At 51.3% G+C, this 23,139-nt stretch overlaps 3 protein-coding genes and 1 pseudogene across 8 annotated transcripts; 2 read left to right on the forward strand and 2 right to left on the reverse strand.

The window, feature by feature from the left end:
- Positions 1 to 1,112: 1,112 nt before the first annotated feature.
- On the reverse strand, positions 1,113 to 6,075 carry NDUFS3 (NADH:ubiquinone oxidoreductase core subunit S3). The gene is made up of 7 exons (XM_004585329.2): positions 5,926 to 6,075; positions 5,761 to 5,826; positions 5,058 to 5,155; positions 4,750 to 4,899; positions 2,840 to 2,965; positions 2,597 to 2,716; positions 1,113 to 1,358 (listed from the first exon to the last, which is right to left on the reverse strand). Exons 1-7 carry the CDS (start codon positions 5,987 to 5,989, stop codon positions 1,191 to 1,193), a joined length of 792 nt encoding a protein of 263 aa, XP_004585386.2. The 5' UTR covers positions 5,990 to 6,075; the 3' UTR covers positions 1,113 to 1,190.
- Positions 6,002 to 11,417, forward strand: KBTBD4 (kelch repeat and BTB domain containing 4). 6 transcript variants are annotated; one of them, XM_004585328.4, is made up of 4 exons: positions 6,002 to 6,136; positions 6,879 to 7,496; positions 10,063 to 10,169; positions 10,525 to 11,417. In XM_004585328.4, the coding sequence occupies exons 1-4, from the start codon at positions 6,118 to 6,120 to the stop codon at positions 11,383 to 11,385; spliced, it is 1,605 nt and encodes a 534-aa protein (XP_004585385.1). In that variant the 5' UTR covers positions 6,002 to 6,117; the 3' UTR covers positions 11,386 to 11,417. The 6 variants fall into 6 exon arrangements, with proteins under 6 accessions (XP_004585385.1, XP_058519015.1, XP_058519013.1 ...); XM_058663032.1 differs by having other exon boundaries at positions 6,072 to 6,221; positions 6,883 to 7,496; XM_058663030.1 differs by having other exon boundaries at positions 6,075 to 6,221.
- A 1,732-nt stretch (positions 11,418 to 13,149) lies between these two features.
- On the reverse strand, positions 13,150 to 21,203 carry PTPMT1 (protein tyrosine phosphatase mitochondrial 1). The gene is made up of 4 exons (XM_004585583.4): positions 20,674 to 21,203; positions 20,476 to 20,556; positions 14,327 to 14,518; positions 13,150 to 13,374 (listed from the first exon to the last, which is right to left on the reverse strand). Exons 1-4 carry the CDS (start codon positions 21,022 to 21,024, stop codon positions 13,225 to 13,227), a joined length of 774 nt encoding a protein of 257 aa, XP_004585640.2. The 5' UTR covers positions 21,025 to 21,203; the 3' UTR covers positions 13,150 to 13,224.
- Positions 17,893 to 17,994, forward strand: LOC118759660 (U2 spliceosomal RNA; annotated as a pseudogene).
- Positions 21,204 to 23,139: the final 1,936 nt, after the last annotated feature.

The raw sequence follows: 23,139 nt of genomic DNA on the forward strand, positions 1-23,139 counted from the left end.
ACACTGTTGCTGTGCAAGAGGGGGTAGTGGAGAGGGCAGCAGAGGGTGACCCAAGTGCTTGGGCTCCTGCTGCCCACATGGGAAACATGTAAGGAGCTTCTGGCTCGGGCCAATGCGATGGCTATCTAAATCCTCACTTTGCAAGTGCCAGGATCCCATATAGCCACTGGTTTGTGTCCCAGATGCCCCACTTCCCATCCAGATCCCTACTTGTGGGCTGGGAAAGCAGTGGAGGGGCCCGGCGGCGTGGCCTAGTGGCTAAAGTCCTCGCCTTGAAAGCCCCGGGATCCCATATGGGCGTCAGTTCTAATCCCAGCAGCTCCACTTCCCATCCAGCTCCCTGCTTGTGGCCTGGGAAAGCAGTTGAGGACGGCCCAATGCATTGGGACCCTGCACCCATGTGGGAGACCCGGAAGAGGTTCCAGGTTCCCAGCTTCGGATCGGCGCGCATCGGCCCATTGCGGCTCACTTGGGGAGTGAATCATCGGACGGAAGATCTTCCTCTCTGTCTCTCCTCCTCTGTGTATATCTGGCTGTAATAAAATGAATAAATCTTTAAAAAAAAAAAAAAAAAAGAAAGCAAGCAGTGGAGGACAGCCCAAAGCTTTGGGACCCTGCACCCATGTGTGAGACCCAGAAGAATCTCCTGGCTTCGGATCAGCTTAGCATTGGTCTTTGCAGCTGCTTGGGGAGTGAACCAGTGATTGAAGATCCTTCTGTATCTCCTCTGTAAACTCTTTCTAACAACAAAAACAAAAAATACATATAAAAAAATTAGGGGGCAGGAGTTTGACAAAGAGGGTTAGACACCACCTGGGCCCCCACAGGCTCCACTGCCATGCCTGGCTCATCCTGGCTTCACTTCTGACTCCACATTCCTGCTATGAGCACCAGGGGAAGTAGCAGGTGATGACTCAAACAGCGAGTCCTTGCATCAGTGTGGGAGTCTGGCAGGGAGTTCCAGGCTGCTGGCTTCAGCTTCACCCAGCGCAGGCTGTTGCGGTCACTTGGAAAGTGTAAAGTCAGATGGAAGGTCCTTCTTTATGCTTCTCCATCTGCTTTTCAAATACCTAAGAAAGGATTAAAACATTTACAAACCACACAGGAAGGAATGAGTCTAAGGAGTTTATTTACAAGGACACTCGGTTGTGGATGAGGGGCATCAGGGGAGGCACAGGCCATGCCGGGAGCTACTTGGCTTCTGGCTTCTTGTCCCCGGCTTCAAGCTTGAGACTCTCTGGGGGCTGGCGATAGGCTGGGAAAGCCTCCCAGGGGCTATTCAGGTCGAACTTGCGGAACTCTTGGGCCAACTCCACAGGCTCTGCCACCACCCGCTTCACCTCATCGTCATAGCGCAACTGCAGGAAGAAAAGGCAGGCTGTAGGACTGAGCAGGACTCTGCTGAGGCCACGAAGCAGCCTGGCAGCAGGTTGTGGGTGGCTCCCCCAGCCCTCTTCCTCTGTCTTTCCTTCAGTTCCATCCCTCTTCAGCCCTCTCCCCCAGGTCACATCCTACCCAGCTGTCTGCGCCTACCAGAACCGTCACACTCCCAGCGCACCCCCCCACACACACACCCCCACACACCCCTGAGCTGTCTTGCCCAGCAGAATGGCTACTTAGCCATCACACACGCATAGGGTGATGGTAAGCACCCACACCGTCAGGGGGCACACAGGTGGCCAATAACACGGGAGGCCCTGGCGTTTACACTGTCAGGCACAGTCTTTCTCGTTACTAGGAGACCAGCTGGATAGGTTAGCATTCTCAGATACAGGAGGTTGGAGGCAGGGCAAACCAGGAGGAGACAACGGGAGAAGTAGAGGGTGGCGGGGGGGGAAGCAGGCCTGTGCAGAAGCAGCTGGAAACAACATGAGCAGAGTGTGTGCAGCGCTCCAAGACAGGAGTGTGTGGGCGCTGGTGGAGCAGGCGACCTGAGCACCTGATAGCTCCCCACGAAGCAGGTACGCCTGCTGTCAATCCCCATGTGTGTGTCTAAGTCACACATCCTCCTGCCCACAGACACCTGCAGCACCAGGTGACTCTCCTGCCCCGTGGCCAGATCAGGGCTGAAGGCCCAGTGTGTGCCCTGTCCTGCCCTGTGGCCAGATCAGGGCTGAAGGCCCAGTATGTGCCCTGTCCTGCCCCGTGGCCAGATCAGGGCTGAAGGCCCAGTGTGTACCCTGTCCTGCCCCGTGGCCAGATCAGGGCTGAAGGCCCAGTGTGTGTCCTGTCCCACTGATCCAGATCATGGTGACATAATCCTCTATCCAGGTCTTGGGGACACAAGGCTGCCTGGATCATTAAAATGGCCACTACCAAGTGAACAGGCATTCACAACATACCTGGCATTAAAGATGTATCATGTATTGCTCAAAATCTATTAGCACAGTTACAAATCTGTGAGTTAAGTCCATTACTGTTCCTGTTTTGCACAGAAAACTGAATCATAATCAAATAAAAATGAAGTTAGGGTTTGCATCCAGAACCTGTGCTTACAGGTTGCCACACCCCCAGACCCTGTGGGTCTGTGCCCAGGGTCCCCTGGGTATCCTGTGTGTGCATCCGTAAGGCTGTAGCCCAATGCCAGGGCTCCTACCTCCACGTAACCAGACAGGGGGAAGTCTTTCCGGAAAGGGTGTCCTTCGAAGCCGTAATCTGTCAGGATCCTCCTGAGATCAGGGTGGTTGGCAAAGAAGACTCCAAACATGTCCCAGATCTAGAAGAGAGAGGGCCCCAGGCCCCAGGCTATCAGGGCCAAATGCAGCAATGCCTGTGTCCTGTACTCTCCATCAGTTCTGCAGGCTAGGCCCTGGGTAGGGTCCCTGGGAGTGGAACTCACCTCCCTCTCGTACCAGTTGGCGGCCTTGTGCACAGGGACAATAGACTCCACGGGTGTCAGCTCATCTGTATAGGTCTTTACCCGGATCCGGGAGTTGAAGCGCAGGGACAGCAGGTTGTAGACAACCTACAGACAACACAGGAGCAAGTTGCCCACAGGGTGCGGGGCTGCTGGGGCTTCTGGGTGGCAGCATCAGCTGGGAGGACACCGGGCAGGTTAGAGGTCACCTTGGCACCTCGCATTCTATTCGGAAGCACAACATTTCATAATGCACATCATCTCATGGCTGATGCGGGCAAGCTGCAATGCAGGGCACAGCAGGCCAGCCCACTTGTGCTGTCCCCTTTCTGGGGAGCTCCCTGGCTCATCCCTCCCCAGCCCTCACTCGGCTGATTCTTAGTCTCCCACTCACCCGTCACAATTCAGCACAAAGAGTTCCCTACTAGTGGCCTGATGACAACAGTGGAGGATGGCTCAAGCATGTGGACTCCTCTACCCCCTGGGAGACCAGATGAAGCTCCTGGCTATTGCAACCATCTGGGGAGAGGAACAGCCAGCTGATGGAAGACTTGTCTCTCTCTTTCTCTCTGCAATTCTTTCAGATAATAATAGTAATGAAGTAGAGCAGCTGGGACTTGAAGTGCAACTTTTATGTGATGCCAGTGTCATATGCAGTGGGCTTAACCTGGTGTGCTGAAACACCAGCCCCTTTTTAAGATTTATTCCTTTTTTGGCCCGGCATGATAGCGTAATGGTTCAGGTCCTCAGCCTTGAACACGTCGGGATCCCATATGGGCACTGATTCTAATCCCGGCAGCTCCACTTCCCATCCAGCTCCCTGCTTGTGGCCTGGGAAAGCAGTCGAGGACAGCCCAAAGCCTCGGGACCCTGCACCCATGTGGGAGACCTGGAAAGAAGTTCCTGGCTCCTGGCTTCAGATCGGTGCAGCACTGGCCGTTGTACATATTAAATCTTAAATACATCTTAAAAAAAAAAAAAAAGATGTGTTTCTTTTTATTAGAAAGGCAGATGTACAGAGAGAAGGAGAGGTAGGGAAAGATCTCCTGTCTGCTAGTTCACTCTCCAAGTGGCCCCAACTAAACCACTTGGAGGAAGTTCTAGGCTCCTCGCTTTGGATCGGTGCAGCACCGGCTGTTGCGGTCACTTGGGGAGTGAATCATCAGATGGACAATATGTCTTTCCTCCTCTCTCTATATATCTGAATTTGCAATAAAATCTTTAAAAAATATTTATTTTTTGATTGTAAAGTCAGATATACAGAGAGTAGAAGAGACAGAGAAGATCTTCTATCCATTAATTCACTCCCCAAGCGGCTGCAATGGCCGGAGCTGCGCCGATACAAAGACAGGAGCCCGAGTCTCCTCCAGATCTCCCATGTGGGTGCAGGATCCCAAAGTCTCCCAGGTAGGTGATCAGGGAGCCAAGTGCTTGAGTACCACCAGGGTGCACATGAGCAGGAAGGCAGAATGACGAGTTGAACCAGGACTGATCCGGAGTCTCTGATACCGGGTGCTGGGGCACCAAATGGCAGACTAACTGTTGTGCCAAAGTCCCAACCCTGCAAATACTCCCTTGCACCAGTGTCTGCCAGGAGGAGGTGATCACCAGCTGCAGGTACCAAGAACTGGTGTGGCCCGGCCATCCAGCTCTACCACCACTTGGTCCCTATAGCCACCCTCCATGACGGAGACAACTCCATTTGCTTTCTGAATTTGGGTTTCCTAAAGTATTGAACCACTGTACAAAACGTCCGAGATCACCATTTTTAGTGGCACGGCCTCCAAGGCTTGGCTAATGCTGGTTCTGTTAGCAGGCTGCAGTTCTGCCACGTGACTGTCACCATGACACCTCCTGTGGCCTCTCCTACCTGGTCAGATCTCCCAACTGACCTCAAAACGGTTCTGCCGGGTCGGAACGTCCACTGCCGTCAGGTCAGCCAAGGACTTGAACTGCGCATTGGTGTGGTCCCTGAGGAAGGTCAGCACTGGGATGACACCGTCGGGATGAATGCAGATCTCTAACTCATTGAAGCAGGACACCTGCAGGCAGGGCAGCATGGGAGGCAGGGGACGAACATGCGCTCAGAGGCTGTCTTCAGCTGCAGACACCCACGTAGGCCCAAGAAAGAAGCCCACATCTGGTTCCTTTGACACACACTCTGACCACCCCCCCCACAAGCAGCAGGAGTATTTGTTACCTGAACATGCTGGACGTATTTGGGCAGGATTTCAGCCACATACTCCCCAAAAGCTGACAGCTGCTTGTGAGCCACATCATTCCGGGGTCTGACAGTGGCTAGAAAGGAAAGTGCCATCAGCAAAGGACCGGGCCGCACAAGCCACAGCCAGGTTCAAGGCCAGTCTCCCGGACTTATGGTGGGGTGTCCCCTAGCAGCAGAGATCCCTGCAGGTCCTGGACAAGGCTGAGGGTAGCGGGCCCTCCTCCGTGGAACAGGAAGTGAGAGAGAACTTGGGGGGAAAGGGCAGGTCTCCTAACTCCACGTCTGTTCATGGGGGGGTGCCACCTAAGAGCCCGGGGTGGTCATCACGCAGCCTGAAACCACTGTGGGCTCACACACCACAGGCCTTGGAGGACCCGACGCCGCACCTCTGTCCTGCACTCGTCTGCGACCCTGGGCACTTTAGTTCTCAGGCCGGATTGTTTCCTGACCTATAGTATGAGCAGTTAAGTACTAGCTACGTCGTCTAAGAATGAGATGAGAGATACGATCTGTGGCTGCCGATCGCATCAGAGGACACCGAGAGCGACTCGAAGTTCTGTTTCCAGTTAGAAAGGGTCATGGGGATGGTCTGCCGGGTCCGGGTCCACGGAGATGGCTCCAGTCGGCAGCCAGGTCTCCAACAGCAGGACGGGGACGAGGGCTGCCCGCACATACTCACGGCGCGTGTCGGCCGCGGCGCCCTGCTTCCTCACCGGCAGCAACCGCACCGAAGGTCGCCCTGTCCCTGCACGGGGAGACAGAAGGCACAGGCGCGGAGTGAGGCCTGAGGAGCCCAGGTCGCACTCCTAACCCTGGGCTCAGCCGACTACCCCTTCCTGCTCACCCCTGGCCAGCGTCGCGGCCCCCAGCAGCCCGCGCCAACACACCCGGCCAGCCCCGGCAGCCATTTTTCCCGGAGAAGGCGCACAGGACACGGATCCCCCAAGGGCACGGACCGGAAGCAGAAGTGTGCCTCAGATCTTCTTCCGGGCGGACGCAAGGTCGGAAGCAGAGGTTCCGGATTCCGGGTACCGTGATGAAAGGAGGGAAGACAGGTGAGAAAAGGAGACGGACAGGTGGGGAGCGCCGTGAGGAGGTGGACGTAGCCTTTAGCTCAGCGTGACAGAGGCTGCAGAGAAGGTGAGAGGACGCTGCAGAACCGGGAGGCGAGAGGAGGGGGGCTGGGGCGGGCCTTCTGGGTTCTGCGTTCCACACCCCTCCCCCGCTCCTCAAGCTCCGCTTTAGTCGAGGCCAGGTAGGACTGATGGGGGTGGGAAAGAACGGTTTGCTTAGCGACCGTTTCCCGGGCGACCCAAAGTGCCCTGGGACCCTGCACAGGGCGCTGGGCCTCCTCGTGCCCCGGATTGGGGACGGAGCCTTGGGGCAAGCTGGGAAGTGGGCGGGTGAGTCCTGGTGGGGCCGGGCCAGGCCTCCACCTGCAGGGTCTGGACCCCATCGTTGGGGCGAGAGGGGCCTTGGCCACCGAGACTTGGGGAGACAGACCCTAGCTCTGAGCTCGGGCTAGTTGCTTAGCAAGGTTGGTTTCCATCGGCCGCTTTTGTGTTGACCTACATCCTGGCTTTTGTTAACATCATGAAAGGCGTATTCCGATTTTTCTCAGGGACACACCCGGAGTTGATTACATTGGGGGGAGTGAACCCGGCTCTGGTTTGAAAGAGAGGATCAGAGCTGAGGTCCCTGTACATGCCCATGTGCCACCATCTTCCCTCTCCTCCTTCCCTCATTGGGACCACTGGAGTCACAGCCTGGTCACCCGGGGTGCCATTGCTTTTCTAGACAGCCGGCAGAAAGAGAAGTGGGCTGCCATGGAATCGCCAGAAGAGCCCGGCACGTCCATGGACGAGAACTACTTCGTGAATTACACCTTCAAGGACCGCTCGCACTCTGGCCGGGTGGCCCAGGGCATCATGAAGCTGTGTCTGGAGGAGGAACTCTTCGCTGATGTCACCATCTCGGTGGAGGGCCGGGAGTTCCAGCTCCACCGGTTGGTCCTTTCGGCTCAGAGCTGCTTCTTCCGCTCCATGTTCACGTCCAACCTGAAGGAGGCCCACAACCGTGTGATCGTACTGCAGGACGTCAGCGAGTCTGTCTTCCAGCTCCTGGTGGATTATATCTACCACGGCACGGTCAAGCTCCGAGCTGATGAACTGCAGGAGATCTACGAGGTGTCGGACATGTATCAGCTGACGTCTCTCTTTGAGGAGTGTTCTCGCTTCTTGGCACGCACCGTACAGGCAGGGAATTGCTTGCAGGTGATGTGGCTGGCGGACAGGCACAGCGACCCTGAGCTCTACACGGCTGCCAAGCACTGCGCCAAGACCCACTTGGCCCAGCTGCAGAGCACCGAGGAATTTCTCCACTTGCCCCACCACCTGCTCACGGATATCATCTCAGGTGAGTTGAGGAAGGGTCCACGTGCCTGGCTTCTTGGGCTGTGGTGTTCAGTGGGTGTTTCAGTTCAAGAAAGAGGAAACCCACAAACACACGTAGAGTCCTGGTAGGGGTTTACGTGATCATTCCTGCTGGCAGTTTAGATGGCTGCTGAGAACAGCTGAGTGGAGACTCAGTGTATTTTTGTTAGAGGCCCCTATCTACCCCCTCTTTTTTTTTTTTTAAGATTTATTGATTTTTAATGGAAAGGCAGATCAAATTTAGGGAGAGAAGAGACAGAGAGCAAGCTCCTCCATCCACTTGTTCACGCCACAAATGGACACAGTACCAGAGCTAAGCTACCCCGAAGCCAGGAGCCAGGAACTTCTTCCAGGTCTCCCATGCGGGTGCAGGGTCCCAAGGCTTTGAACCTCCTCCACTGCTTTCCCAGGCCACAAGCAGGGAGCTGGATGGGAAGTGGAATAGCTGGGACATGAACTGGTACCCATACAGGATACCAGCACTTACAGGCAAAGTGCTAGCCTACCTTGCCACTATGCTAACCCCAACCTCTGCTTCTAATTCAGCTTCCCACTACTGTGCTTGGGAAGAAAGAGGCAATGGCCCAAATGCTTGGGTTCCTGCCACCCATGTGGAAGATGAGGGCAGAGCCCCTCGTCCAAGCCAGATCTTGGCAGGCATTTGTAAGGGAGCCAGCAGATGAAAGATCTTGTTTTTTTTTTTTTTTTTTTTTAAGATTTATTTATATTTATTTTTATTGCTAAGTCAGATATACAGAGAGGAGGAGAGACAGAAAGAAATATCTTCTGCCCGATGATTCACTCCTCAAGTGACCCCAATGGCCGGTGCTGCACCAGTCCGAAACCGGGAGCCAGGAGCTTTTCCAGGTCTGCCACGCAGGTGCAGGGTCCCAAGGCTTTGGCCATCCTCAACTGCTTTCCCAGGCCACAAGCGGGGAGCTGGATGGGAAGCGGGGCTGCCGGATTAGAACCAGCGCCCATATGGGATCCTGGCGCATGTAAGGCGAGGACTAGAGTCGTTAGGCCACCGCGCCGGGCCCAAATCTTGTTTTTTGTCTTTCCATCTAGCTCAGTGACTCTGCCCTTCAAATAAAAAGAACATAAAATTTCAATGGCTGTGGCCCAGCGCTGTAGCCTAACAACTAATGTGCTTGCCTTGCTTGTGCCGGGATCCATATGGGCACCAGTTTGTGTCCTGGCAACCCTATTTCGTATCCAGCTCCCTGCTTGTGATCTTGGAAAGCAGTCGAGGATGGCCCGAAGTCTTGTGACCCTGCACCTGCATGGGAGATCCAGAGGAGGCTCCAGGCTCCTGGCTTTGGATCTGCTCGGCTCCGGCCTTTGCGGTTGCTTGGGGAGTAAATCATCATACAGAAGAGCTTTCTCTCTATCTCTCCTCTCTGTTTTCTTTTCAATAAAAAAAGTGGTTTTTTAAAGATTTCTTTTTAAAGATTTATTTATTTGTATTGGAAAGGCAGATATGGAGAGGAAGATCTTCTGTCCGTTGATTCACTCCCCAAGCAGCCACAACGGTCAGAGCTCAGCCGATTCAAAGCTAGGAGCCTGGAGTCTTCTCTGGGTCTCCCACAAGGGTGCAGGGACCCAACGTTTTAGGCTGTCCTTGACTGCTTTTCCAGGCCACAAGCAGGGAGCCGGATAGAAAGCGGGGCCTCCGGCATTAGAGCCAGTGCCTATGCATATGGGATCCATGCAAGGTGAGGACTTTAGCCAATAGGCCATCTTGCCAAGCCCAAAGATTTATTTTTGTTGCAACATCAGGTATACAGAGAGGAAGATCTTCCATCCGATGATTCACTCGCCAAGCAGCCGCAACGGCTGGAACTGCATTGATTCAAAGCCATGTGCCAGGACTTCTTCCAGGTCTCCCACGTGGGTGCAGGGTCCCAAGGCTTTGGGCCGTCCTCGACTGCTTTCCCAGGCCACAAGCAAGGAGCTGGATGGGAAGTGGAGCTGCTGGGATTAGAACTGGCGCCCACATGGGATTCTGGCGTGTTCAAGGCAAGGACTTTAGCTGCTAGCCCACTGTGCCAGGCCCTGTTGTTTGTTTTTGTTTAAATCAAAAACATAAGGCTGGCACGATGGCTCGAATGTCTAATCTCTACCTGCAAGTGCCAGCATTGCAAACGTGTGTCTTTTTGTGTCCTGGCAACTCCACTTCTCATTCAGCTCCCTGCTTGTGGCCTGGGAAAGCACAGGAGGACGGTCCAAAGCCTTGGGATCGTGCACCCACGTGGGAGACCTGGAAGACACTCGTGGCTCATCAGCTCAGCTCCAGCTGTTGTGACCACTTAGGGATTTAACCAGTTGTTGGAAAATATTTCCTTCTCTTTCCCTCCATCTCTCTGTAAATCTACCTTTCCAATAAAAATAAATAAATCTAATAAAACAAGGTAGTTTTAAGTTAGTTTTATACACACACGCACACTCACATTGTTGATCTACAAATTGCTCCATGTTTTTAGAGTTCCTTGCTCTCCGATTTCCCTGTCAGATTGTCACTGACTGCGCCTTTGCTCTGGCTCTCACAGATGGAGTTCCGTGTTCCCAGAACCCAACAGAAGCAATAGAAGCCTGGATCAATTTTAATAAAGAAGAAAGAGAGGCTTTTGCAGAGTCACTAAGGACCAGCCTGAAGGTAAGGCGGGTTTCTGAAGATCTGGTTCACCACCCTCTGTGTGCTGGGCTGGCCCCTATGGGGGGCTACTGAGTAAGCTAGCTCTGATGCCAAGCCATGAGCCACCAAGTTCCTTGGGAGAACTGCTTTTTATCTGGAGGTTCATTCTGAGCACGCTGTGTATGCAACACTGGCTGGCCATGTTCTTTTAGCAGCAGATTCTGTGCCCCAACACAAAATGCCTACAACAAAGTGATTCCAGGAGAGTGAGGTTACACATAACCCCTACGGGGATGCGGGCTGGGACCTCGGGGGTGTGCTTCTTGGGCGCAGGTCGGAGAAGGACTGACTACTTGTGATTGATTTTGGCTTACAGGAAATTGGGGAGAATGTGCATATTTACTTGATTGGGAAAGAGTCCTCGCGTACCCACTCGCTGGCCGTGTCCTTGCACTGTGCGGAAGACGACTCCATCAGCGTGAGCGGCCAGAACAGCTTGTGTCACCAGATCACGGCTGCCTGCAAGCATGGAGGTGACCTGTACGTGGTGGGAGGCTCCATCCCGCGCCGCATGTGGAAGTGCAACAATGCCACAGTCGACTGGGAGTGGTGTGCACCTTTGCCCCGGGACCGGCTGCAGCACACCCTGGTGTCTGTGCCCGGCAAGGATGCCATCTACTCCCTGGGTGGAAAGACCCTGCAGGACACCCTCTCCAATGCAGTCATCTATTACAGGGTGGGTGACAATGTATGGACAGAGACAACCCAGCTGGAGGTGGCTGTGTCAGGGGCCGCGGGGGCCAACCTCAATGGGACCATCTACTTACTGGGCGGGGAGGAGAACGACCTGGACTTCTTTACCAAACCCTCCCGACTCATCCAGTGCTTCGACACAGAGACAGACCGCTGCTACGTGAAGCCCTACGTGCTGCCCTTCGCAGGCCGCATGCATGCCGCTGTGCATAAGGATCTGGTGTTCATCGTGGCCGAGGGGGACTCCCTGGTCTGCTACAATCCCCTGCTAGACAGCTTCACTCGGCTCTGCCTTCCCGAGGCCTGGAGCTCCGCCCCGGCCCTCTGGAAGATCGCCAGCTGCAACGGAAGCATCTATGTCTTCCGGGACCGCTATAAGAAGGGGGATGCCAACACCTACAAGCTTGACCCCGCCACTTCGGCTGTGACTGTCACCAGAGGCATCAAAGTGCTGCTTACTAACTTGCAATTTGTGTTGGCCTAGGCTGGGTGGGGGTTGGGGGAGCAGCGTTTTCCAGCACCTCCCCTGAACCCCCACCCAGAGTAGCATTCTTTGAGGGTCACTCCTCTGCCCTCCCATGAACCCACGGAGCTGTCGTCCTGGCCTGTAGAACTGCTGCCCAGCTGGCCACGGGAGCTGTGGGAGCCAGCCTCCGCTCTGCTGACTGCTGGCAGCAAGCCCTCTCACAGACTTCAGGCACAGCCTCACCTTGCCTGATCAGTGGTCCCAGTGCAGAAGAAAGGCTGCCCAATCCTGTTCCTTTTTTTCTCCTATTTCCTATGAAATGGCTATTTGATAATTTTTCCACACACACACAAAAATTATGTGTTCAAGTTTTCCTTCAGGCTTTGGTTGTAAGACTAAGCTGAAGATGTACTTCACCAGCAAAAGTCAACTGTACAACTCAAGGTGTTCCTTCTGTTATCTCCTCACCTATCGAGAGGTGGAACTTTGGCTTTATTTTTGGCTTATGCCAAGGGATAAGCCAGAAAGTTGAAAGGATTATTTCTGGCTGATTGCAAACGTTTTCAAACTCAATTATATAAGGCCTCTGCTCTTTTAAAACCTCTGAGCTCGTGCAGATCTAGGAATCGTTCCTATAAATAAAAGGTTCTTTTGAAGGGAGATGCGTCTGTTGACTTCTGAAGGGGTGACTAAGGGGACTACTGCTACACACATACACACTCCTACATCCATGGCATTCTAGCCTACATCCCGTACCTTGTTTTCTTTCCTCCTTTTAAAGATTTATTTATTTTTATTGGAAAGTGAGATTTACAGAGAGGAGGAGATACAGAAGGAACTTCATCTGCTGGTTCACTCTCCAAGTGGCCACAATGGCCAGAGCTGAGCCGATCCGAAACCAGGAGTTTCTTCCAGGTCTCCCACGCGGGTGCAGGGTCCCAAAGCTTTGGGCTGTCCTTGCTGCTTTCCCAGGCCATAAGCAGGGAGCTGGATGAAAAGTGAAGCAGCCAGGACATGAACTGGTCCCCATATAGGATCCCGGCACATGCAAGGTAAGGACTTCAGCCACTAGACTACTGCACTGGCCTCCCAGTGCAGGATAAAAAATTTAAGGGGGATGGGGGAGGTGGCATGATGGCTCAGTGGCTAAATCCTCACTTTACAAGTGCCAGGATCCCATATGGATGGAGGCTTGTCTCCTGGCTGCTCCACTTCCCATCCAGCTCCCTGTTTATGGCCTGGGAAAGCAGTGGAAGACTGCCCAAAGCTCTGGGACCCTGCACTCACATGGAAGACCCCGAAGAAGCACCTGACTCCTGTCTTTCAATCAGCTCAGCTCTGGCTGTTGCGGCCATTTGGGGAGTGATCAGCAGATGGAAGATCTATCTTTCTCTGCTTCTCGCAACAAATCTTAGCTGCCTTTCCAATAAAAATAAATCTTATTTTATTTTAAAAATGTGTCAGGGATACCCACAGGGCCAGTGAAACTGATTCTGACAGAGTTAGAGCTGAGTATTTCTCCTTTTTCATGGTGAAAGTCCTTGAGGTACAGTGCTCAGATGTCGTTAGCCGAGTTAGATACGCAGCTCTACGCTGTAGATCTTCCTCTCTGATCCAGTTCAAGACGGTAAGATACCCCTATCCCTAAGTTCCATGAATATAAGCCATGCTGAGTTTCTTTGTAGCTATACAATTGTTATTTCAAGAAAGTGAAACAAGACAAAAGCAAAATTAACCATTACTTAGTAGATTTCCATTAGATCAAGCCTGGGCTTAAGTCCCACTTCAGTCCTATTAAATTTTTATTCTGTGTCCAGCAGAGCTGTCTTGAATCCCTTCTAACCCATCTACTTTGTGTCATTGTTGTCTCACAGTCTCGGGATTTGCTGCCTCTGAAGTGATCTTGTGGAACTCTTTGAGAACTTGGAACTGGCCAGATCTGATGTGGACATGTGGCCGGATCTTGGTGATGGCTCTCACAGCCTCTTCTGGACTCCAGTTGTGGACCTGATGGACAAGAGTTGGGTAGGCAAAAAGGAAAGAAAGGAACAGACATCAGGTTGCTCTCTATGAGTCCTCCGCCAAAGGAGTCCTCTTTTTTTTTTTTTTAAAGAAAAATGTCACAATTTAGGAGCAAACCATACAGCTAGCCTGGTAGTTAAGGTGCTTGCTCACCTCCTATAAGGGAGAGCCCAGTTTCAAATTCTGGCCCTACTCCTTCAGTTTCAATTCTGGCCCTACTCCTAGCCAGTACAGCTTCCTCTCTAGCCAGTACAATCCCAGCGGTTCCATTTCCCATCTAGGTCCCTGCTTGTGGCCTGGGAAAGTAGTCAAGGATGACCCAAAGCCTTGGGACCCTGTATCCACATGGGAGACCTGGAAGAGCTCCTAGCTCCTGGTTTCAGATTGGCCTGGCTCCGGCTGCTGCGGCTGCTTGGGGAGTCAATCAGCGCATGGAACATCTTCCTCTCTGTCTCTCTTCCTCTCTATATATCTGACTTTGCAATAAAAATAAAATAAGTCTTTTTTTTAACAATTAAAATAAACCATAAAAAAAAAAAAAACCCAAATATCTGAGGTAACACCATTGCTTCCCAGGAACTGCATGAGATGGTAAAGTTGGTGGTTAGAGCTGGCTACCGAAGGCAGATACTCCGATGGAAACAGGCATTTTAACCACAGAGCTAAATGTGTGCCCCAACTCCATTTTTCTGAACATTAGCTATAGGCCAGCATTTGATGTACTTTCTCGGGCCTCCTGACACATTTAGTCCTAGGAAAAGCATCAGAGAGAGGATACTGTTGCCTCCATAGCTCAGGGCCGTTCCAGGATAACACAGTGCCACCCAGACAGCCTGATGTGGCTGCTTCCGGTAAGGTACTCCCCGCAGACCATTCTATGGAGGTCTGGAAATCTGACGTGGATGGACAAGTTCAGAACTGAAAGGCTTCTCCTTACCTGAATCAGATACGCTGCCACCATGGTGGCACTTCTGGAACGGCCTGCCTTGCAATGCACGTAGACACACTGGCCCAGCGCCTGGTATTTCAGAGCAAACTGGACGCCTTTCTGGAGGTTAGCCAACGTGGGGATGCCCGTCATATCAACTGTGCTCAGCCGCAGCTGCTCGACCCCAAATTTCTGCCACTCCTGGAACCAGGTCCACCAGCATAACAAAAAGAAAAAAAAGAAAACAAAAAACACGGATGTAGGCAGACAAAGATAAGCTCTCCAAAGGCAGCAAAGCAACAAGGAAGATTCTGGGTTTACTGCTTCCTGTTTAACTTTTCACAGAAAAGTACATGAAATGACTGACTTCAGGGGTGGTACCTTTTAATAAGGATTTAATAACAGCCATGCTACTGAGTTAAAATTAAGTCCAAGGTTGAAGTATTTTTTTAAGATTTTATTATTTTTGGGCCTGGCGGTGTGGCCTAGCGCCTAAAGTCCTCGCCTTGAACGCCCCGAGATCCCATATGGGCGCCTGTTCTAATCCTGGTAGCTCCACTTGACATCCAGCTCTCTGTTTGTGGCCTGGGAAAGCAGTCGAGGATGGCCTGAAGCCTTGGGACTCTGCACCCGCGTGGGAGACCTGGAAAGAGGTTCCTGGCTCCTGGCTTCAGATTGGCATAGCATCGGCCATTGCGCTTGCTTGGGGAGTGACTGAAGATCTTCTTCTCTGTCTCTCCTCCTCTCTGTATATCTGACTTTCCAATAAAAAAAGATTTTATTATTTTATTGGAAAGTCAGATATACAGAAGAGGACAGAGACAAAGATCTTTCATCTGCTGGTTCACTCCCTGCAATGGACTGTCCGGAGCTGAGCTGACCCAAAGCCAGGAGCTAGGAGCTTCTTCTGGGTCTCCCATGTGGGTGCAGGGTCCCAAGGCTTTGGGCTGTTCTCTACTGCTTTTCCAGATCACAAACAGGGAGCTGCATGAGAAGAAAAGTTGGGACACAAACCAGAACCCATATGGGATCCCAATGCATCAAGGCGAGGACTTTAGCTACTAGGCTACTGTCTCTGGCCCGAAGTATTCTTAAAACATTGCTTGAATCTACAGCCACAAAGCACTAGCTATGGACAATTCACCGACAGAAGTCATGGGCAGGCTTTCTTTAGCATAATCTAGCACTTGGAGAGGGAGTGATCCAATTGCAAGGTTGGATTATTATATACATATATTTTTTAAAATGTATATGTTTAAAAAGCAGAGCTAGGAAAGAGGAAAGAAAGAGAGATCTTCTGGGCCTGGCGGCGTGGCCTAGCGGCTAAAGTCCTCGCCATGAACGCCCCAGGATCCCATATGGGCGCCAGTTCTAATCCCGGCAGCTCCACTTCCCATCCAGCTCCCTGCTTGTGGCCTGGGAAAGCAGTCAAGGACAGCCCAAAGTTTTGGGACCCTGCACCCACATGGGAGACCTGGAAGAGGTTCCTGGTTCCCGGCTTCAGATCGGTGCAGCACCGGCTGTTGCGGTCACTTGGGGAGTGAATCATTGGACAGAAGATCTTCCTCTCTGTCTCTCCTCCTCTCTGTATATCTGACTTTGTAATAGAAATAAATAAATCTTAAAAAAAGTAATGTTACCCTCATCACCAGAAGCCTTATTTCTTCTTCTGTTGAAGGGATGATATTGCACTAATGAAGGTGGGTATATTTTCTGAGCTTTAAAATGATGTTCTTGAGGCTGAAGCTGTGGCCCAGGATATTAGCTAGGCTTCCACCTCTGGTGCTGGCATCCCAGACAGGTGCTGGTTTGAGTGTCACCCCACCTGCTCCACTTAAGGTCCAGTGCCTGCTTATGGTCTGGAGAAACAGCAGAGGATGGCCCATGTCTGTGGGTCCCTGCCTCTATATGGGAGACCTGGAAGAAGCTCCTGACTTCAGCGCAGCACAGCTCAGCTCCTGCTGTTCCAGCTATTTGTGGACTGAACCAGTGGATGGATGATCTCTCTGCATTTTTTTTCCTATGACTCTGCCTTTCTAATAAAAAATAAGATGAATATTTTTTAAGATGTATTTATTTCCATTGGCAAGGAAGATCAGATTTACAAAGAGAAGGAGAAACAGAGAGAAAGATCTTCTGTCTACTGATTCACTCCCCAAGTGACCAAAATGGCTGAAGCTGAGCTCATCTAAACCTAGGAGCTTCTTCTGGGTCTCCCAAGCAGGTGCAGGGTCGCAAGGCTTTGGGCCATTCTCAACTGCTTTCCCAGGCCAATAGCAGGGAGCTGGATGGGCAAATGGGGCATCCAGGACCCAAACTGGTACCCATACGAGGTTCCAGTCCTTGGAGGTAGAGAATTAGCTAGCTGAGCCAATGAGCTGGTTCCAAAAATAAAATGAATCTTAAAAATAAACAAAAACAAACACACACCTGCTACTCCTGTTTCCTACCATGTTATCTCTCAAAAAAGTGTTTTTGTTTTATTTTGCTTTGTTTATGGACCGAGATCTAGCAAAATACGGTACCATAGGACCTGCATTGTAGCATAGCACTTTGAGCCATCACCTGTAATGCCAGCATCTCCGTGCTAGTTAGAGTCCTGGCTGCTCTACTTCCAATCCAGCTCCCTGCCTGGGAAAGCAGCAGGAGGAGATTTACATGGTTTGGCATCTACCATCCGTGTTGGAGAAGTGGATGGAATTCCTGACTCCTGGTTCTGGCCTGACAGCCTTCGCTGTTGTGACCATTTGGGGGGGGGGGGGGGGTGAACCAGTTTGTAAAACTCCCTGCTTGTGGCCTGGGAAACAGTGGAGGATGGCCCAAAGCCTTGGGACCTTTTAGCTCCCATAGGAGCTCCTAGCTCCTGGCTCCTGGCTTGGGATCGACTCAACTCCAGCCACCGTGGCCACTTGGGAAGTGAACCAGCAGATGGAAGGTCTTTCTGTCTCTTCTCTCCATAAATCTGACCTGCTCTTCCAGTAAAAATAAATAAGTCTTTAAAAAAAAAAAAAAAAAAAAAAAAAAACACCAGAGACTTTATGACTCTAAACGAAAGTCAATACTTAGTACTGTTCATGAAATTAGCAACAATAAATGAAAGCAGAGCTTTGAGGTTGGTTCCTGCATCAACTGTACCAGACCCACCTGCAGGTCTTGCCAAATATTGACATCCAGGTACAACCCTGCAGTTTCTGAGGCAGAATGTCTACTGCAGGTAGGAATTTGCTAGTTTAGCAAGACTGCCAAACAACTCATGGGGGAACCACCAGGCTAGCAGGACAACAGCCAAATCTTCCAAGTGCCAATGCCTCTTGCCCAGAGACTGGGCATTTGCTACAGATTCCCAGTCATTGTGTATTCCCCCTTGCACCACAGCACTGACCGTTCCAGGAAGCATTTACTGTCTGGCCAATGATTTCTAAGGCTTTGTGGCAAAGTCATTAAACACTTTGATCACTCCAAAGAACTCCTGTTCCTTGTCAAAATGTGTGCCATAACTGACACAGCTAGTTAAGCTGCTGCTTGCAACACCCAATCAGAATGTTAGTTCAAGTCCCAGCTTCTCTGCTTGCAATCCAGCTTCTTGGTCTTTTGGCCAAGATAAAGTGTAGTATCTGTTCTTATCAGTTAATGTGCCTGGGAATGCAGCAGAAGTTGGCCCAAGCACCTGAACTCTTACAACCTCTCTATCATGTCACAGACCAGGATGGATTTCCTGGTTCCTGGCTTTAGCAGCTTGTCAAGCTCTGGCTATGGAAGTCATCTGGGAGTGAGCCCAGTAGATATTCCACCTCTTGCCCTCTGTGTCTTTAAATTTAAACTCTGCCTTTCAAATAAATCAATATTTTTTTTAGAAGTATGCTATAACTGGGTCTGCTGCATTAGTTCAATTGGCTAATCCTCCACCTTGCAAGCACTAGGAGCCCATATGGGTGCCAGTTCATGTTCTGGCTGCTCCACTTCCCATCCGGTTCCGTGCTTAGGGCCTGGGAAAGCCGTGAAGAATGTCTCAAGTTCTAACATGCCTGCACACATGTGGAAGACTCAGAGAAGCCCCTGGCTCCTGGCTTGGATGGGCTCAGCTCTGGCTGTTGTAGCCATGTGGGAGGTGAATCAGCAGATGGAGGATCTCTGTCTCTCCTTTCCGTGAGTGTGATCTGCCTTTCTATTAAAAATAATCCTTTGGGCCTGGCACAGTAGCCTAGAGGCTAAAATCCTCGCCTTGCACGGGCCGGGATCCCATATTGGTGCTGGTTCTAATCCCGGCAGCTCTACTTCCCATCCAGCTCTCTGCTTGTAGCCTGGGAAAGCAGTCGAGGACAGCCCAAAGTCTTGGGTTTCTGCACCCACGTGGGAGACTTGGAGGAAGTTCCTGGCTCCTGGCTTTGGATCGGCGTAGCACTGGCCATTGTGGTCACTTGGGGAGTGACTCATTGGACAGAAGATCTTCCTCTCTGTCTCTCTTCCTTTCTGTATATCTAACTTTGCAATAAAAATAAATTAATTAAAACAACAAATCACATCTTCATGAGGCTACATCAGTACAACAAATTGACATAATGGTTTAGAGGTAACAAATGTCAAACACCATGATGCTAGGACAACACCTAACAACCATTATGGAATGTGCCGAACAGCATTTGCATTGAATCAAAGTTCTACTTTAAGCCTGAAGCATTCAGAATTCCACCACCATTTCTAACTTATGAATATTATAAAAGTTGCCCAGAATGACAGTCAATAAACTCTTTACAGCTTTTCCTAAAGATGTATTTATTTTTATTGAAAAGATAAACTTCACAGAAAAGGAGAGACAGAGAAAGATCTTCCATCTGCTGGTTCACACCCCAGATAGCTGTAATGGCTGAAGCTGAACCGACCCAAAGCCAGGAGCCAGGACCTTCTTCTGGGTCTCCCATGTGGGAAGAGGATTCCAAGGTTTTGGCCATCCTCCACTGCTTTTCCCAGGCTATAAACAGGAATCTTGATGGGAAATGGAGCAGACAGGACTTGAAATAGCACCCATATGAGATGCCAGTAGTTACAGTTAGCCAGTTGAACCACTGTACGGGCCCCTACAATTTTTTTCAATGGATGGTCTGATGCTAAATGTATAGAATATATATACGTATTACATATAATATAATATAATATAATATAATATAATATAATATAATATATAAATTGTATATACATAAAGGGGTCACTGTGTGCTGTAGGGAAGGCCTCTCACATTTAGCAGTGACTTCGTCCTGAATGCTCAACACAGTACGTAACCCATTCTTAGTAATTAAAACATTTTAGCTCAGTGAGTGATATTAGAAAAGTACATACAGGAAGCTGTTGCCACATCCTGTTCATTTTGGGAATTTCAACAATTAGGCAATAAATGCTTTGGTTAAGAAAAAAAAAAGCAGGCCTGGTGTGGTAACCTAGTGGCTAAATCCTCACCTTGCACCTGCCAGGATCCCATATAGGCATCAGTGTTTATTACTGCTGTGGCCTGGTTAAAGCAGTAGAGGTCACCCCAAAGCATTGGGATCCTGCATTCATGTGGCTTCAGAATGGGGCCACTTGGGGAGTGAACCAGCATATGTAAGATCTTTCTATCCTGCCTTTTGTACATCTGACTTTCGATAAAAAAATCATAAATCATAAAAAGAGAACACATACAAGTTCCATTTTAAGTTCAATGACCAAAATGAAGCATATTTGCGTGGTGTGTCAGCATCCTGTGGGAGCACCTGTTTACTCCCCGGCTACTCCACTTCCTACTCAGCTCCCTGCTAATGGCCTTGGAAAGCATGTACTTGGGCCCCTGTCACTAGTGTAGGAAACCCTGCTGGAGCTTTAGGCTCCTGGCCTCTGCCGCCATCTGGGCAGTGAGCCAGCAGGTGTAAGATCTGGCTGTGTCTCTTCTCTGTTATTCTGCCTTTCAAATACTTTTTTTTTTTTTTTTAATGAACAACTACTTGTACAAAAAAAAAAGCCAGACTTTGTTGACTTTCATCGGGAGGCTGCGCTCATTCAAACCTGGCGCAGTGGAAACCTGGCCATTTCTCCTCCCCGACCCTCTCTCCCCTCAAAACTCCAGATCCTCCAGGCCCAGCTAGGGTTGGCTGCCCCGGCTTCTCCCCTGCCCAGACCCGGACCCTCACCGCCGACGAGTTGCACAGGAACCTCGTCTCATACTCCTCGTTCATGGTGATCACCGCGCGCACGTTCTCGTCCCGGACCAGCTGCCGAGGCAAAGTGAGGAGAGCTCAGCCAGCGCCGAGCCCAGGCCGCTCGACCGGGTTTGCGAGCCGGGTGGCAGGCAGGGACGGGGCTGGGCCGCGCTCGCCGTCCCGGCTCACCTGGAGCGTCATGCTCCGCAGCGGCAGCGCGCCCAGCAGCACCGTGGAGTCGATGCGGTGGTACCAGTCGCGGTGCGCCCGGCCTGGTATCTTGCCGCGGAACACCGTGTAGAGCAGCGTCGGGTAGAAGAGCACCCGGGCCAGGCCGGCCCCCAGCCACTCGGAGGCCGCCATCCCGCCCCACCAGAGCAGGCGCAGCGGCGGCCTCACCGGCGCGGCGCTGGCGGGCGGCGGCGAGAGCTGGGACTGCTCCGAGGGGTCCGGCGACGCGGGTTCCTCGGGCTTCCGGCAGCAGGACGCGGTCTCCGGGGACTCCGGGCTAGGACTTGGCGCCCGCGGGCCGGCCACCATGGCTCGGGGGGAGGGGCCGCCGGCCTCGGGGGAGGAGCCAACAACTCCCGGGCTGGGACCCGGGACCCCGGCCTGACCAGGAAGGGCGCATCCTGGGCCGGAGGCCTGGGAGCCGTGGCCTGGGAAACCGTGGCCCCCGCCTGTGGCCGCTGGCACCCTCCCGCCCCCGCCCCTCCACGGCGGGAGGGGCTGTGACCTCAGGTGAGGGGGCCGTGACCCCTGCGTGTAGAACCCCGGCACTGGCTGAGAAAGAGGTGGGGCCAGAAGGAGGGGCACTGCCTGGAGGTGCAGGCTAGGACCCCAAGGGGGAGAGAAAGAAGAGACTTTAGTGGGGGTCACAACCCTGGAGGGGCCAGGGGTATGGGGGCTCTGACGGTTTTTTTTTGTTGAAATAAGCGTAATTTTTAAATATATATATTTAAAAAATTAATATCAAAGGCAAAGATGTATACACAGGTTCACTCCCCAAATGGCCACAACAACCATCTGGGAGGCAGGGACTCCATTACTTCAGCAGCCACCTGCTGCTTCCCAGGCACCTGTTCTACTAGTTGGAGGATGAGGGACTAGGAGAGAGATCTTCCATCTGGTGGTTCACTCCCCAAGTCACCACAGCCACCGGAGCTAGGTCGGTATGAAACCAGGAGCCAGGAACCTCTTACGGGTCTCCCACACAGGTGCAGGGTCCCAAGGCTTTGGGCCATCCTCTGTTCCTTTCTCAAGCCACAGGCAGGTAGCTGGATGTGAAATGGAGCAGCCAGGACTTGAACTGGCACCCACCCATATGGAATCCTGGCCCATGCAAGGGAAGGAATAGCTAATTGAGCTATTGTGCTGAGCCCTTTTTTCTTTTTAAAAAATATGTGTTTTCTCTATCTATCTATCTATATAGAATAGCTTTATTTAATTTTATTTGAAAGGCAGAGTTACAGTTATGCTCCCAAATGGCCACACTGGCCAGAGCTGGGTCTGTCCAAAGCCAGAATCAGGAGCTTTATCTGGGTCTCCCACCCAGGTGCAGGGTCCCAAGCACTTGATCCATCCTGCACTGCTTTCCCAGGCACATCAGCTGGGAGCTGGATGGGAAGTAGGGCAACCAGGACTACAACCAGCGCCCGTGTGGATGGCCAGTGCTTCAGGTAAAGGGTTGGTTTATTATGCTATGAAACCAGCCTGGAGTTGATTCTTGTTTTTTGTTTTGTTTGTTTGCTTGCTTGCTTTGTTTTGTTTTTGTTTAGCTTTTAAAGATTTATTTGGGGGCCCGGCACCATGGCCTAACGACTAAAGTCCTCACCTTGAATGTGCCCTGGATCCCATACGGGTGCCGGTTCTAATTCTGTCAGCTCCACTTCCCATCCAGATCTCTGCTTGTGGCCTGAGAAAGAGATCTCGAAAACGGCCCAAAGCCTTGGGTTTCTGCACCCGCGTGGAGGACTGGAGGAAATTCCTGGTTCCTGGCTTTGGATTGGCTCACCACCGGCCGTTGCGTTCACTTGGGGAGTGAATCATCGGTCAGAAGATCTTCCTCTCTGTCTCTCCTCTCTGTATATCTGACATTGCAATAAGAATGAATAAATTATTAAAAAAAAAAAAAAAGATTTATTTGGAAGGTAGCCTAAGGACTGATGTTGGCTTTTACATTAGCAAGGAAACTGGAATTAGGACCTGGAGTGCCGGGTAAGGGACCCAGGGGTCTTAACCAGCTTCTTAACCATCCGGCTGAACACCTGCTTCCCTCTGTGCCATTAGAAAAAAAGTGCTTTTTCACAACAGCCTTAACTTACTATCCACCAACTGTACAGCTGAATGAGCTTTAGGTAGTATATTCACTGGGTTGTGCAGCCATCACCACAAATAACCTTACAACATTTTCATTGTCGCCCCCCCAAAAAAAACCATTACCATTAGCAGTCACTCAAAATTTCTCCCCAACTTGCCTAAGTAACTTCTAACCTACTTTTCTTTTTTATCAATTTGGTTTTTTTATTATTATTATTTTTAAATAATCTTACTTAGTTGATTAGCGTACAAAGGGTCAAGGGCTACAGGGTGAAAGTGGGTAATACCATTGTTTCCACAATAATATTGTCATTTTTTCCCTGTATCTGGTGACCT

This window comes from Ochotona princeps, chromosome 4 (genome assembly GCF_030435755.1).
Source record: "Ochotona princeps isolate mOchPri1 chromosome 4, mOchPri1.hap1, whole genome shotgun sequence".
Taxonomy (NCBI): Eukaryota; Metazoa; Chordata; class Mammalia; order Lagomorpha; family Ochotonidae; genus Ochotona; species Ochotona princeps.